At 43.3% G+C, this 14610-nt stretch overlaps 1 protein-coding gene across 2 annotated transcripts; it reads left to right on the top strand.

Moving 5' to 3' along the window:
• Positions 1–2577: 2577 nt before the first annotated feature.
• TASL (TLR adaptor interacting with endolysosomal SLC15A4) lies at positions 2578–13319 on the top strand. Of its 2 annotated transcripts, none has more exons than XM_073328294.1 (2): positions 2578–2764; positions 11960–13319. In XM_073328294.1, the coding sequence occupies exon 2, from the start codon at positions 11961–11963 to the stop codon at positions 12822–12824; it is 864 nt and encodes a 287-aa protein (XP_073184395.1). In that variant the 5' UTR covers positions 2578–2764; position 11960; the 3' UTR covers positions 12825–13319. The 2 variants fall into 2 exon arrangements, with proteins under 2 accessions (XP_073184395.1, XP_073184405.1); XM_073328304.1 differs by having other exon boundaries at positions 2578–2786.
• Positions 13320–14610: the final 1291 nt, after the last annotated feature.

Below are 14610 nucleotides of genomic sequence, written 5' to 3'. Positions count from 1 at the left end.
TGAAATGGGCTTTTTGCCAGCGTCAGTGAATTTGGCTCACAGTCTGCCTAAGACAGGTACACAATAGATGGCAAAGTCTATTGAGCATAATAAGTAAATGTGGCCACAGACATTCTGAGCAAAATTCAGATAATAATCTGAAGGAGTTTCAAAGTTGCTACAATTTGCACCATCTTCTGAGCCCGCTCAGTGGAAGTAATGCCAGTTTAAGCCAATTTAGACACAGGATGAGGGGGGCAGAAGGTGATGTGTTACAGCAGGTTAGAATCTCTGCAGTTCACTCACCTTTCAATTTGACTCTCAGAGTGCTACAGTTAAAGAACAGATTATAAATCAGAGCGTAACAATTCATGTGATAATTCTGCCTGCCTGAGGATAACCCTTCAGATGAAGATGAACAAGGGCACTAGGAAACATATGGATATCCACCAAAAAGGTTGATCCTTGCTCTTGCAAAATATCAGGTTGTTAATGCTCAACCTGTCTTATGAGAAACTACAGTACTAAACCTCTCTTACTCTGGAACTTAAAGCTACAGTAGGATGAATAAGAACAGACTATCATGGTTTTTGTGTACTGTAAAGCAGTGAGCACTGGCTAATTTTTTCAAGCCTGGGTGCCTAAAGTTAGGTCTTTAAATCCCTGAGGTACTGGAATAAAAGTAGCTAAATTTGCAATATTTTTGGAAAGTTGCAGCTCCCACTGACTTAGAAGTGCTCATCTCTTTTGGAAATCAGGCCACTTATATCTAGGTGCCAATATATGCATTTAGAAGCCGCACTTTAGGCATCCAGTTTTAAAATTCTGACCATTCTTCTTAAGTTATTCCTGGAGGTGCTTTTGCACTAGCAAAACCTCATTTTTTGACATTTTTACTCTCAGCAGAAATATTGAGCGACCAGCCCTAGGGAGCTCTGTAGAATACAGAAAAGCCAGTAATTCCCAGCAGCAGCTCAACGGGTAATGGAGGCTTGGGAGAAGAGTCTAAAAGTGGCAGCACATTAAGGGAATCACATTAATGGAAGGGAGGAGGATGCTGCATCATCTGTGGAGGAAAATTCATATTTTATCTTTTCTGCAGATGGTAGTTACCCAAAAAAGATAACTTGTAGCATATATTCATCGTTTTATAATTACCTGAAAATCAATGTAATACTTCACAATATCACTCACTATTTGAACCTTTGGTATGCCCTGTTCCAGCTACAGAGCCATATTTATCCCAGGCAGATGGGCAACACCAGGCCTGAATTTGCCCCAAGGAATGAAGCTGGAAAAAGCTACATGACTGTTAAAGGCACACATGTGATAACAGGTGTCTCTTGCCAGTGAGGAATAGCTCCCTAGGGAAGGACTTCCTGCAGTAAAGATGCCTCTTGGAATTTGATGGAGACTGCCAACCTTGCCCAGCCATAGCTGGCTTTAGGACCTATTGAAAATGGCATATCTCCTGAGCAGATGCAATGTTATTTAATCCTAGCTAGTGCATATGGCCGTTGGAGTAAATAACATTGCATAGGCGTAGCAGGCCTATTTAACGCAGAGTGTGAAAACTGATATCTGCGCTGGGATATCTGACTAAGGTTAAGAGGACATTGTATATTATTGCTACTCAGTCTTAAAGTTGGACTACATGAAAAAATGAGACACTGGCTTCTGAAGTAGCATAAGGTGGGGTCTAATGAATTTGAGTTTCAAGGGATGTGTATGTATTATCACAATGAAGACTATTATCTACCTATCTCAGATTTTTCTTTAGAATCCATCCCTGCTCTAGCAAAATGCAGTTCCTTATCGGGCTCTGTGGAAAAGCCATCATCATCTAATGAAAACAGTTCCATGGTACAGTACAATTTCTCCTGAACAGATGAAGGGATAAGGTAGGCTGTCCTTCCCACAGTGCCCCAGGGTGGCACAGACCTCAGTCTTTTTGGTTGATTCCAGTCTTTCCAAGTGACTTACATAGCTTAATCATGCTACATGATATACCTGCATATATACCTCAGCTGGTTAGCAGATTGAGTTCTGTGCTTCTAATAAAACCTTAGACTTCCTTAAAGAAAAGTAATATAGGTTTTAGTTAAAAAATAAAAGAGAGACAGGAAGAAAATAGTTTGCAATCATTTTCTTAGTATAGAAATCTGATAACCCCCTTTCAGCTAACTCTTACTCAGTTTTGTGGGGTCAATTCAGATGTGCCAGTAGCATCTTGTACTGGCTTATTTGGCAGTAGACTAGATGCAATAGGGTCTTTATGGGATCGTGTGCCTGCTAAGGAAGGGATTCCTGTTTGGTCCTATGGTGAATTACCATCTCTGTAAAGATGGAAAATTACATAAATGGAGTGAAGCTGAGGTAAGACACAACTGAATTCTAGATTATCAAACTCTCTCAGATTGCTATATTTTTTTCATTTCATTAACATCTCTCTTTACGGAACTGGCAGCATAGGCTGATGGGTACACACGTGTTATGTTGCAATATACTATTTTAACAACATTTAGTTTCACAACACAGTTTCATTTTGGCATAAAAAGAGGAAGAAAGGGTCTAGTATGGTGTGATTCTAATAAGTCAGTTATAAAACCTCCAAATCTCCCAGGGACTTCCCTTTAATTCTTCTGAGTAATGGAGAGTGAGAAACAAAATACATGTCATCTTTGCAATGTAAAAAAAGCTACATACAAGTGAACTTTTAAACTGTCTGGAAGAACTACAATTTTTCTCTGCATGGTCATTTCCTGTTGTGTATCTTCTGTCTCAGGTAAGCTGCTAAGCTCTTGAAGGTAAGAACTAAAACACATTATGCACTGTACAATTCTCTGTAAATGTTTTTGCTGCCTCTCCACTTGGCTTGTTAGTGTCTGATTGGCAATCACATTGGTAAAATTCAGGTAATCTTTGTCTGATTGGCATGTGGACAGTGTAGGTTTTCAATGATTTTACATAGCTTCTGTGAATTTCCACATGCAATTTCTGGTTCCTTCAGAACTGGTAAGTATATTACAAACTCCAGGCTAGTGTATCTGCCTCCAAAACTATGAGTCACAATAGTTAGTCTTTGATGTGGCTTAAGGATATGAAAACGTAGTCACTCAGATCCTGTGTGGGGTCTTGGTACATGACTGGGCCTCTAGGCACTACCATAATACAAGTAATAAAATAATAATAATCTACATTATGTAATACTTTTAAAGCAAGTGTAATTGAATATGCTGCTTTTATGCTGGTATTTATATCATTTTTCATTGATGTGTATGTACGAGTTAGGAAGTTATCCAAGCGACAGCTTAGAGGTAGAGTACTGCATATGCAGATTGTTTCCCCCAAGTAAAAAATGGATATTGTATATCTGTGCCAAAAGGTTTAGAATTTTTCTGAGCAACCCAATTGTGGTTAAAATAAATATTACCTGTAGGACCTTTAATCCTTGCATTTTCTAGACTCACAGGAAATTCAGGAGTGTGCACACACGCACTCAGACACACACGCACACACACTATTTCTCTCTCTTACATTTAGTCCCCAGCAGATGTAACCCTTTCATTCCATGGTCAGGTTCGTGCACTTTCCTCCTGTTCACTCTTCATAAAATGGCAATCATTTCAATAGCAATGTACTGTAGCTCTTTCTCTGTCCCCCACTCCTACTAAGTGTAACACTTTCAGTAACAAGAGCACATGAATCCATTTCCCCCATTCCAATTACTTGAGATGCAAAATATTAATGAACTGTCACAACATGGATATAGCTTTGAAATGCACATACAAAATCCACAGAGTTAAGACTGACTAAATAGAGATTTCAATTTACTTAGAAGAGAGACATGTAGAAACAAAGATTTTATCACTCTAAATTGTATAGTACAGGGGTTCTCAACCTGTGGGTTGCCAGTGGGCTTTAATGGGGTCACCAGTGCTGGTGTCAGACTTGCTAGGGTCCTGGGCTGGAGCCGAAGCCTGAGCCCCACCTCCCAAAGCGAACGCCAGAGCCCCACCGCCTGGGGTTGAAGCCGAAGCGGTGCTCAGGCTTCAGCCCTGGGCAACAGGACTCAGGGGCTGAAACCCTTGGGCTTCGGTTTCACACTAGCAGAGTTAGTTAATCTATGGGTAGGTTGTGCCATGATTGCCCATTATGGAGTTTTTTTGCACCTTCCACTGAAGCATCTGGTATTGGCCACTGTCAGAGACAGGTTATTGGATTAGAGACAGCAACTGCCCAATCCAGAATGGCAATTTTTATGTTCCTTTGTACCCCCTTGGTGCAGGCAAATGCATGTTTTGTATAATGTAGGCAGCTAGTTTGCAAGATTTGGCCCATGTAATTGTAATCTAGACAAGGAGCAGATTCAGAGGAATCATGCTCACAGTTGGCAAACACCTTTAAGAAAGTTCTACACAAGGGAAGGATATAACTCCTAGCTTTAGGTGGGAGTAGGCAAAGGAGATCTTGTCTGAGGCTAATGAAGAAAAGTGTTTATTTGATATTTGGAAAGGTTCTTAGCCATAATGGCAACAGAGCAGTATAATGAACTCCAAATAGAAGCACTTGAGGCACAGTCACTGTAAATATTCAACAACAGCTTTGCTATAGGGCTTTTCAGATGTACACAGCAAAGAGTCTTGCAAAATGCAGTTTAGAGTGGATGGCCCAGAGAACCTTTTCTGACCTGAAATGAAGACCACATTCGACAAAAAGGTGTAGGGGACTGGAAACTTATTGGAGTTCCCCATGGAGAATTTGTACAAGACTGTTCCATTGTGTATGTGTTGGGGAGTGGAAGGGGGCAAGTTACTCCTCATCAGATGAGCAGGAGCAGGGCTTGAATTCTCATAGAGTATTTCCTGGAGCTCCCCGGGGCTCAGGGCTTCTGTCCTGTGGGTCTGAAAATATTGATCAGAGCTTTGCTCCGGTCAGCTCCAGCTGAATTTAAGCCATGAGCAGGAGGTTCAGTTTCCTAAATCTGGGGATGTCAGGGAATCCACCACGGGCATGGCCATCTTCATGGAAACTGTATGGCTCCGCCCTCTTTCCTGGCTTTCCCTAGCCCCCTATGGATCCTGCTAGTGAGGCCTCCACAGGCACTGCACTGTCAGGGCTCCACGTCCAGCTATAGCTCCTCAAGAATTATGACGTGATTGGAATAACAGAGACTTGGTGGGATAACTCACATGCCTGGAGTACTGTCATGGATGGTTATAAACTGTTCAGGAAGGACAGGCAGGGCAGAAAAGGTGGGGGAGTAGCACTGTATGTAAGGGAGCAGTATGATTGCTCAGAGCTCCGGTACGAAACTGCAGAAAAACCTGAGTGTCTCTGGATTAAGTTTAGAAGTGTGAGCAACAAGAGTGATGTAGTGGTGGGAGTCTGCTATAGACCACTGGACCAGGGGGATGAGGTGGATGAGGCTTTCTTCTGGCAGCTTGCAGAAGCTACTAGATCGCACGCCCTGGTTCTCATGGGTGACTTTAATTTTCCTGATATCTGCTGGGAGAGCAATACAGCGGTGCATAGACAATCCAGGAAGTTTTTGGAAAGCGTAGGGGACAATTTCCTGGTGCAAGTGCTAGAGGAGCCAACTAGGGGGGGAAGCTTTTCTTGACCTGCTGCTCACAGACCGGGAAGAATTAGTAGGGGAAGCAAAAGTAGATGGGAATCTGGGAGGCAGTGACTATGAGTTGGTTGAGTTCAGGATCCTGACACAGGGAAGAAAGGTAAGCAGCAGGATACGGACCCTGGACTTCAGGAAAGCAGACTTCGACTCCCTCAGGGAACAGATGGGTAGGATCCCCTGGGGGACTAACATGAAGGGGAAAGGAGTCCAGGAGAGCTGGCTGTATTTCAAGGAATCCCTGTTGAGGTTACAGGGACAAACCATCCCGATGTGTCGAAAGAATAGTAAATATGGCAGACGACCAGCTTGGCTTAACAGTGAAATCCTAGCGGATCTTAAACATAAAAAAGAAGCTTACAAGAAGTGGAAGTTTGGACATATGACCAGGGAAGAGTATAAAAATATTGCTCGGGCATGTAGGAATGAAATCAGGAGGGCCAAATCGCACATGGAGCTGCAGCTAGCGAGAGATGTTAAGAGTAACAAGAAGGGTTTCTTCAGGTATGTTGGCAACAAGAAGAAAGCCAAGGAAAGTGTGGGCCCCTTAATGAATGAGGGAGGCAACCTAGTGACAGAGGATGTGGAAAAAGCTAATGTACTCAATGGTTTTTTTGCCTCTGTCTTCACGAACAAGGTCAGCTCCCAGACTGCTGTGCTGGGCATCACAACATGGGGAATAGATGGCCAGCCCTCTGTGGAGAAAGAGGTGGTTAGGGACTATTTAGAAAAGCTGGACGTGCACAAGTCCATGGGGCCGGACGAGTTGCATCCGAGAGTGCTAAAGGAACTGGCGGCTGTAATTGCAGAGCCATTGGCCATTATCTTTGAAAACTCATGGCGAACAGGGGAAGTCCCGGATGACTGGAAAAAGGCTAATGTAGTGCCAATCTTTAAAAAAGGGAAGAAGGAGGATCCTGGGAACTACAGGCCAGTCAGCCTCACCTCAGTCCCCGGAAAAATCATGGAGCAGGTCCTCAAGGAATCAATTCTGAAGCACTTAGAGGAGAGGAAAGTGATCAGGAACAGTCAGCATGGATTCACCAAGGGAAGGTCATGCCTGACTAATCTAATCGCCTTCTATGATGAGATTACTGGTTCTGTGGATGAAGGGAAAGCAGTGGATGTATTGTTTCTTGACTTTAGCAAAGCTTTTGACACGGTCTCCCACAGTATTCTTGTCAGCAAGTTAAAGAAGTATGGGCTGGATGAATGCACTATAAGGTGGGTAGAAAGTTGGCTAGATTGTCGGGCTCAACGGGTAGTGATCAATGGCTCCATGTCTAGTTGGCAGCCGGTGTCAAGTGGAGTGCCCCAGGGGTCGGTCCTGGGGCCGGTTTTGTTCAATATCTTCATAAATGATCTGGAGGATGGTGTGGATTGCACTCTCAGCAAATTTGCGGATAATACTAAACTGGGAGGAGTGGTAGATACGCTGGAGGGCAGGGATAGAATACAGAGGGACCTAGACAAATTGGAGGATTGGGCCAAAAGAAATCTGATGAGGTTCAATAAGGATAAGTACAGGGTCCTGCACTTAGGACGGAAGAACCCAATGCACAGCTACAGACTAGGGACCGAATGGCTAGGCAGCAGTTCTGCGGAAAAGGACCTAGGGGTGACAGTGGACGAGAAGCTGGATATGAGTCAGCAGTGTGCCCTTGTTGCCAAGAAGGCCAATGGCATTTTGGGATGTATAAGTAGGGGCATAGCAAGCAGATCGAGGGACGTGATCGTCCCCCTCTATTTGACATTGGTGAGGCCTCATCTGGAGTACTGTGTCCAGTTTTGGGCCCCACACTACAAGAAGGATGTGGATAAATTGGAAAGAGTCCAGCGAAGGGCAACAAAAATGATTAGGGGTCTGGAACACATGACTTATGAGGAGAGGCTGAGGGAACTGGGATTGTTTAGTCTGCAGAAGAGAAGAATGAGGGGGGATTTGATAGCTGCTTTCAACTACCTGCGAGGTGGTTCCAGAGAGGATGGTTCTAGACTATTCTCAGTGGTGGAAGAGGACAGGACAATGAGTAATGGTCTCAAGTTGCAGTGGGGGAGGTTCAGGTTGGATATTAGGAAAAACTTTTTCACTAGGAGGGTGGTGAAACATTGGAATGAGTTACCTAGGGAGGTGGTAGAATCTCCTTCCTTAGAAGTTTTTAAGGTCAGGCTTGACAAAGCCCTGGCTGGGATGATTTATTTGGGGATTGTACCTGCTTTGAGCACGGGGTTGGTCTAGATGACCTCCTGAGGTCCCTTCCAACCCTGATATTCTATGATTCTATGATTCTAAGATGGGAGTAGGAAGTAAGAGTGCCATAAGATATAAAGTTAATACTGATGGTCACTATAACTTTTGTATAAACTCCGCATAGGGTGGGCCTTGGCTCTACATCCTCCCATCCCCCAACCAGGATCCCTAACCTCATGGAAGGGCTTCTCGGAGTCGTAGGGGGTGGGAGAAGATTTCCGGAAAGGGATCCATAGGATTTTCATTCCCTCCATGAAGGGAGAAGGGATTATTTGCACCCGTGATTCTAGGAAGCCAGCTGGAAGAACTTGTGTATGTATAGGGATCACATACGAAGCTGAACTCCAGATACCGAACAGAACACCTATAACGTTATTTAGGACCATACTTTGGGAGCCTAGATGCCAGACACATTGTGGTCCCAAATGTATTTGTGTCCGTCCCTTTCTAAAAGCCCGCATCCCACATATCCTTGTGCCCACTGGCTGTACTACATTCCTTTCACTTTATCTAGAAATCTTCTACCTCACTCAGGCTTTTTAGGGGACAAGCAGATTTTATTACTACTCTTCTTATATATATATATATATATATATATATATATATATATATATATATATTGCTCCAGGCTCTTGCTTAGCCTAGGCTAGGTAGTCAGTTCAATTCTATGTTGTTATGTAGCTTCTCTATCAGCTGTGCACTGGGCTCTTTGTACACACACTGCCATCATCTCCAAGCAGTGAATCTGTCAGTCTGAGAAAGCCTATGATATTGCTGGATTCTGGATATTTGCGCAGAGGCTCACTGTAGTCACACTAATGCTAGCAGCATAGATCAAGGGTCGACTTATCTCTCCACTGAAATGCAGAAAATACCCAGGTTAAGGCATATGCCAGGGATTTGGTTTTAAAAACCGAAAAGATATAAAGGTAATAAAGATTTACAACAGGCAGTGCCTCTTTTATTCCTCCCCAGTGCAAGCTATGCTAGTATTCCTTTAGAATTTAATCAGTCACCCATAGTAAAAAATAACACCCATAGTAAAAAATAAAATCCGGCAGCCCTGTCTCAGGCAAAACATGTCAAGAGTAAAGACCATGAACTAGGCCATCTGCTCTCTTTGTCCCCCATGGAATGAAACATCCATGTGAATTTTTCAAGGAAGGATAGGAGAAAAATAGACTGATCTAAAGGAGCATGAAATCCTCATCGCTCCAACTCTGTGGAATCCCTTATACACAATCTCTGTGCATTTGGGACTCTGTGGTGTGCATGTGTATTGGAGGCAGGAGAAAATGGAACTGGGAATAACTGTTCTTCCCTTACCAAAGAAAAAAGCACCTGTAGGAAATAATGCTGACCCTTTCCACATGCAGATCCCCTCTGTGTGGCCAGTTGCCAGTAGTGAGACCATGGCAACTTGCCTCTAGCTGAATTGATGGGCAGAGGATGGAGGAGATAACAGGAATGTATTGAGCTTCCATGTAAATGTCCAGGCCCTCAGAATTGCCTCTCACCTTAGCACGATTTCGCTTGAAGACCTGGGAACATCTGCAGGCTGAAAGGGAAACAGTCCTCTACAGAGCAAGAGGGTAAAGCCCACTCAGCCAACTAGATTTTTCCAAGTAGTCTGTGGGTCTGAACTTGCTCAGTTTCATGAGTTTTCTGGGTTCCCCCACCTCAGCACTGGGTGTGATCTGACCCTGAAAATAAGAACTACAGAATTTGGCCAAAGAACTGAAACCAGCAGTTTCAGTTCCCTGCTACATCACTTTGTGATAGAAGAATGGTACATCTGGCAGCTGGGAAAACAATGATGACACATGCTACATAAACTGGGCACAGCCTATGTACAGTGATTAGAAATGGGATAGATCATGTAATATAGTTTTACATATTTCTCAATATCTACACCAAAAATAAGTATATGGGTCAGTATCACAATAATTCCACATTTGTTCTGACCAAAGTTAAAGCCAACACTCTACTGGTTCCTGTGAAAGACTATAGGAGAGAACTATTTTGGCATCTCCTCCTGCTATGATGGAAGCAGAATTTATCTGGCATTCTGAAGTAGATTTTCATGGCTCTCTTAGTGTGGCTAATAAATAAAGTAAACCAGCAGCAATTAATCCTAAGGGCAATTAAGCTCCAGATAGGGATTCTGTAGCTGTTTAAAAGGAAGGGATGCTAGAAACCAGTCATCTGAGAGGGCACGCTGTCCTCATAGGAAAGAGATCTCCCCCTCTCAGGAACCCTCCATGGACACTAGTCCATGTCTCTTCCCATGTTCTGCTAACTGCTGTTACTGGAGTCACAGGGCTGAGGTAAACATGGAGTTGCCACAGGGACAGAGGACAGCCAGGACTCAGAGTCCCTAACATATGTATGTAGATATTATCTCCACACACAGATTACATTCTGAGAGGCCCTGGGTGAATTACTTTCTCCTCCCTCCTAACTCAGAATGGGTTCTTTGCACAGAGGGGCCTGTTCTCTCCTGCTGACAGCTCCTTTCTGCCCCAGTTTCTGAGGACGCTTCCATAGCCAAGACCAGGACTTTGTCCAATATGTATTGCAACATTTTGCAATGGCTGCTGTAATGCAAGGAATGGCTCTTGGAGGAGGTGAAAGCCCTATCACACCCACCGATAATGAGTGACAACCACAAAGTTGGCATGTAGTATCCCATGGGCCACATAATGATACCACCTCTCCTTTCACAGTTTGTATAAGCATTTCCCAATCACTTGTGTGCTCTCAGTTCTGGTGTTCTGAAACAGTTGAATAAACTGAAAAATATCTATAACATGTGTTCCTCCCTGTGGAGACAATATCCGTGCCTATTGCATTTTATAATTGGATTAAATGTTAAATGAAGAGTTCTGCATGCTATTAAAGTGAAGACTATTTAATTTCTCATGGGTCACTTGGTAGTTTTGTACTATAAAAATGATTTGGACATGTGAAATCTGCTTGGTAAAACTTAACTTCCTCTTTGCTCCACCATGTGGGACTGGTCTAGGACCCCTTTCTTACAGGATATTTTCCTGCCACTGGTTTAGAAAAACTGTTGCATAATTATGAATAATTATACTGAAATTGAATGTGCTGGGAGGCTGAACATTTGCTGGTGCATAGCGATGCATGTATCTCCCAGTTACACAGTACTATGCACTCTGACTGCTTTCTAAGTGTCTGATTTCAATAATCATTGTATGGCTATTTTTCTGTAACTATACTGTATGGTCTACATTCTCAAAACTAGCCAATGATTTTGGGAGCCTTGATTTCTGGGTGTCTGACTTGAGATAGTGTGGCTCTGTTTCCAGAACTGCTGAGCATCCAAAACTCCAACCAAAATGAACAGGAGCTGGGGGTACTGAGAATGTCTGAAAACCAGGCCCTAGCTGTCTCAATTTGGGAACTCAAAGTGACCATTCAGACTGGCTGATAACCAATATTAGCCAGTCCAAGTACAGAAATTTGTATAATCACTCTATGGCGGGTTTTTTTAAATTAAAAAGAAACCACGAAAATAACAATTATTCAGCCTGAGAAGAAGGAAGAAGTCAGATTCACGTTCTGAGTGTGAGATCCACCTTTTCAAACGGTGGCATGTGAAGGCCTTCAAGTTTTGGAATAAACCCCATAGCTTGAATGTGCATGGAGAATGGAAAAAACCCACTTTTTATGGCCACCCACTGAAATCAATACACTTTCTGCAGAAACCATATAGATATAAACCACAAGCCATTGCACAAAATATCCTTATAAAACAAAAACACAGTATATTGTATATAGTGGTGTACATAAAATTATTTTATGTGATTGGTCTAACATCACAGTTAGCAGCCTAGCTGCTCACTGCATTCATTTAAGCCATTTAAAAAGTGGTAAACTCCTATGGTGATATCCTGATCTGAAGCTAATCTATATGCAACCAATAACAGATTTTCAGGGGGAACATAATCAATACAAAAGTCTTTTTACAAACAAATGAACTATTTGCCTTTTCTTGTTGTTTTTTTGTTCCATCTTCCTGTTGGTTTATGATCTAATTTAATCTTTGATGTCTTATTTCCTCTTTTTTCAAGAATGTTGTCAGAAGGGTATCTTTGTGGAATCCCCTATTTTTGTGAGGACTTCTTAAGTTCCAAGCTCTACAGAAAGCGAGAAGCAGAGGAGAAGGTGCATGAGATGAGTGCCATGTGTGGCTTTACCTATTCCTCCATGGATGAAACACAGGGCAGAAGTCTCTTTCAGAGGTGGTCTGTGGGCAAGTTCTTTTCTTCAGTCCGTTCAAAAGGAAGCAAACACAATGGAAGACAGAAAGAGACTTTACCGCAGGTTATTCAGAGCCCAGAGTTTGAAAGGCAAACGTCTCCAGCTGGGAATATGGCTGGAGGATCCACAAGTAGAGATACCTACCTGGTTCCTTCTTCCTGTAAAAGCATTTGCAAGAATTACAATGATTTGCATATCGCTGGTGGCCATGTGATGCCTATCAGCTCAGTAACAACAGATTTTACCTGTGACAGTGGGATAGGCCCATTTTTGGAGTCATCAGAGATTCCTCCGCCTATGGAATCCATGATGCCACCCAATGACCTCATTCGCAAGCCCGTCCAAGGGTACTCGTCATGCTGGCGAGTGACTAGCATAATGCAACACCAGCAGCCCCTCTCCAATTCAATACTGAATGACTACCTAGAGCAGAAAGTGGTGGAGTTGTACAAACAGTATATCATGGATAGCATGGTCAACAGCGCATCCCCCACTCAGATCATGGCCTCTGAGCTCATCATGACCAACGTAGACCAAATCAGCATGCAGATATCACGGGAGAGGAATATGGAGACCACTAAGGCCAAAGACATGGTCATTAACTGCCTATTACGACTTGCCAGTGGAAAAGTATCTAGTGAAATAAGCACCCCTAGTCTGCATATTTCGCAATAAAGCAGCATCAGTATGTAGACTGGTGGCATTAAGGTGGTCTACAGCTAGAAAGCTTACAGGCTTTGTAAATACAAATGTTAAGTTCTCAGTTATAGTACTCTTCTGATATTATTGAATTAACCCTGTTATAACTGAGAGTATTGTTATTTGACCAATTTCTGTTGGCCAAAGAGACAAGCTTTGCAGCTACGCAGATCTGGTCCAGAGGTGAAGAAGAGCTCTGTGTAGCTTGAAAGCTTGGCTCTTTCACCAATGCAAGTTGGTCCCATAAAAGACATTACCTCACACATCTTGTCTCACTAATATCCTGGGACCCACAAGGCTACAACAACACTGTGAACATTATTGTTATTTATAATTTGTACTGTCATTGCACCCAGGAGCCTCAGTCCTGCTAAGCTGTCCCTCCTGCTTGGAATCTGCACTTTTATCATTTGTAGGGCCCTACCAAATTCACGGTCCATTTTGCTCAATTTCATGGTCATAGTTTTTAAAATGAGTAAATTTAATTATTTCAGCTATTTAAATCTGAAATTTCAGGGTGTTGTAATTGTAGGGGTCCTGACCCAAAAGCAGTTGTGGGGAGCTCGCAACGTTACTGCTACCCTTACTTCTGTGCCGTGACTGGCAGCGGTGCTGCTTTCAGAGCTGGGCAGCGGGAGAGAGGTGGCTGCTGGCCAGGATCTCAGGTGTGAAGGCAGAGCCACCGCCAGCACCAGTACAGAAGTAAGGATGGCAAGGTATGGTATTGCCATCCTTATTTCTGCCTGCTGCCTGCAGAGCTGGGCCCTCAGCCAGCAGCTGGCACTCTCCAGCTCTGAAGGCAGCAGTGCAGAAGAAAGGATGGCATGGTATGGTATTGCCACCCTCACTTCTGTGCTGCTGATGGCTGGGCACTGCCTTCACAGGTGGCCACCTGCCAACAGCCACTGCTCTCCGGACACCCTGCTCTGAAGGCAGTGGAGATGTAAGGGGGGCAATACCTCAATCCCTCTAAAATAACTTTGTGACCCACCTGTAACTCCGTTTTGGGTAAGGACCCCACTTTCAGAAACACTGGTCTTCCCCGTGAAATCTGCATAGTATAGGGTAAAAGCACACACAAGACCAGATTTCACAGGAGGAGACCAGATTTCATGGTCCATGATGCATTTTTCATGGCCGTGAATTTGGCAGGGCCCGAATCATTTGTACCAGTGTGAACTTCAGCCTTCCTCCCAAACAAAGCTGGCTGTGTCCAGATCTCGCAACTATGACTAATCTCTACTGTCTGCCCCAACTCTATCCATCCTCTTACTTTCTTTGTTTCACCACCTTCCCTGCTCACTTTCTCTCAGATCCAATCCAAGGTTAGTTCTGAGCCAAGTAGGCTCCCCAAGTGTGTATGAATTTGTTCTTCTCTGAATTGAACCGTTAAAAAGAACAGGGAAAAATTATAATGATCTGCAATCACTTGTAGATATTGGTTTTTTTTTGCCAGCTAGCTATATACGATGCAGCTTGGGGAATAGAACTCAGAGCTTTAGAAAACATAGCACTTTACCACTTGAGCTAAAAGAGAATCTTCCTTAACTGATACATGCAATATCCTCTTTTTAGGCCATTTAATGAATGTTTTCTTATGAATCTAGTGGTGGAGGGCATTGAAGGGGGCAGAAAATAGGATTCATCATAGCTGGGAGAATTCCAAACTGCACACTAAAGGCCTGAAGGTAATGGGAATATTTCCACTGAATGCTTGAGGAAGCCTAAAATATCCCACCCAATAGTGAGCAGTGGTACATGT

This window comes from Lepidochelys kempii, chromosome 1 (assembly GCF_965140265.1).
Source record: "Lepidochelys kempii isolate rLepKem1 chromosome 1, rLepKem1.hap2, whole genome shotgun sequence".
NCBI lineage: Eukaryota > Metazoa > Chordata > Testudines > Cheloniidae > Lepidochelys > Lepidochelys kempii.
This window is presented reverse-complemented; position numbering and strand designations above follow the sequence as displayed.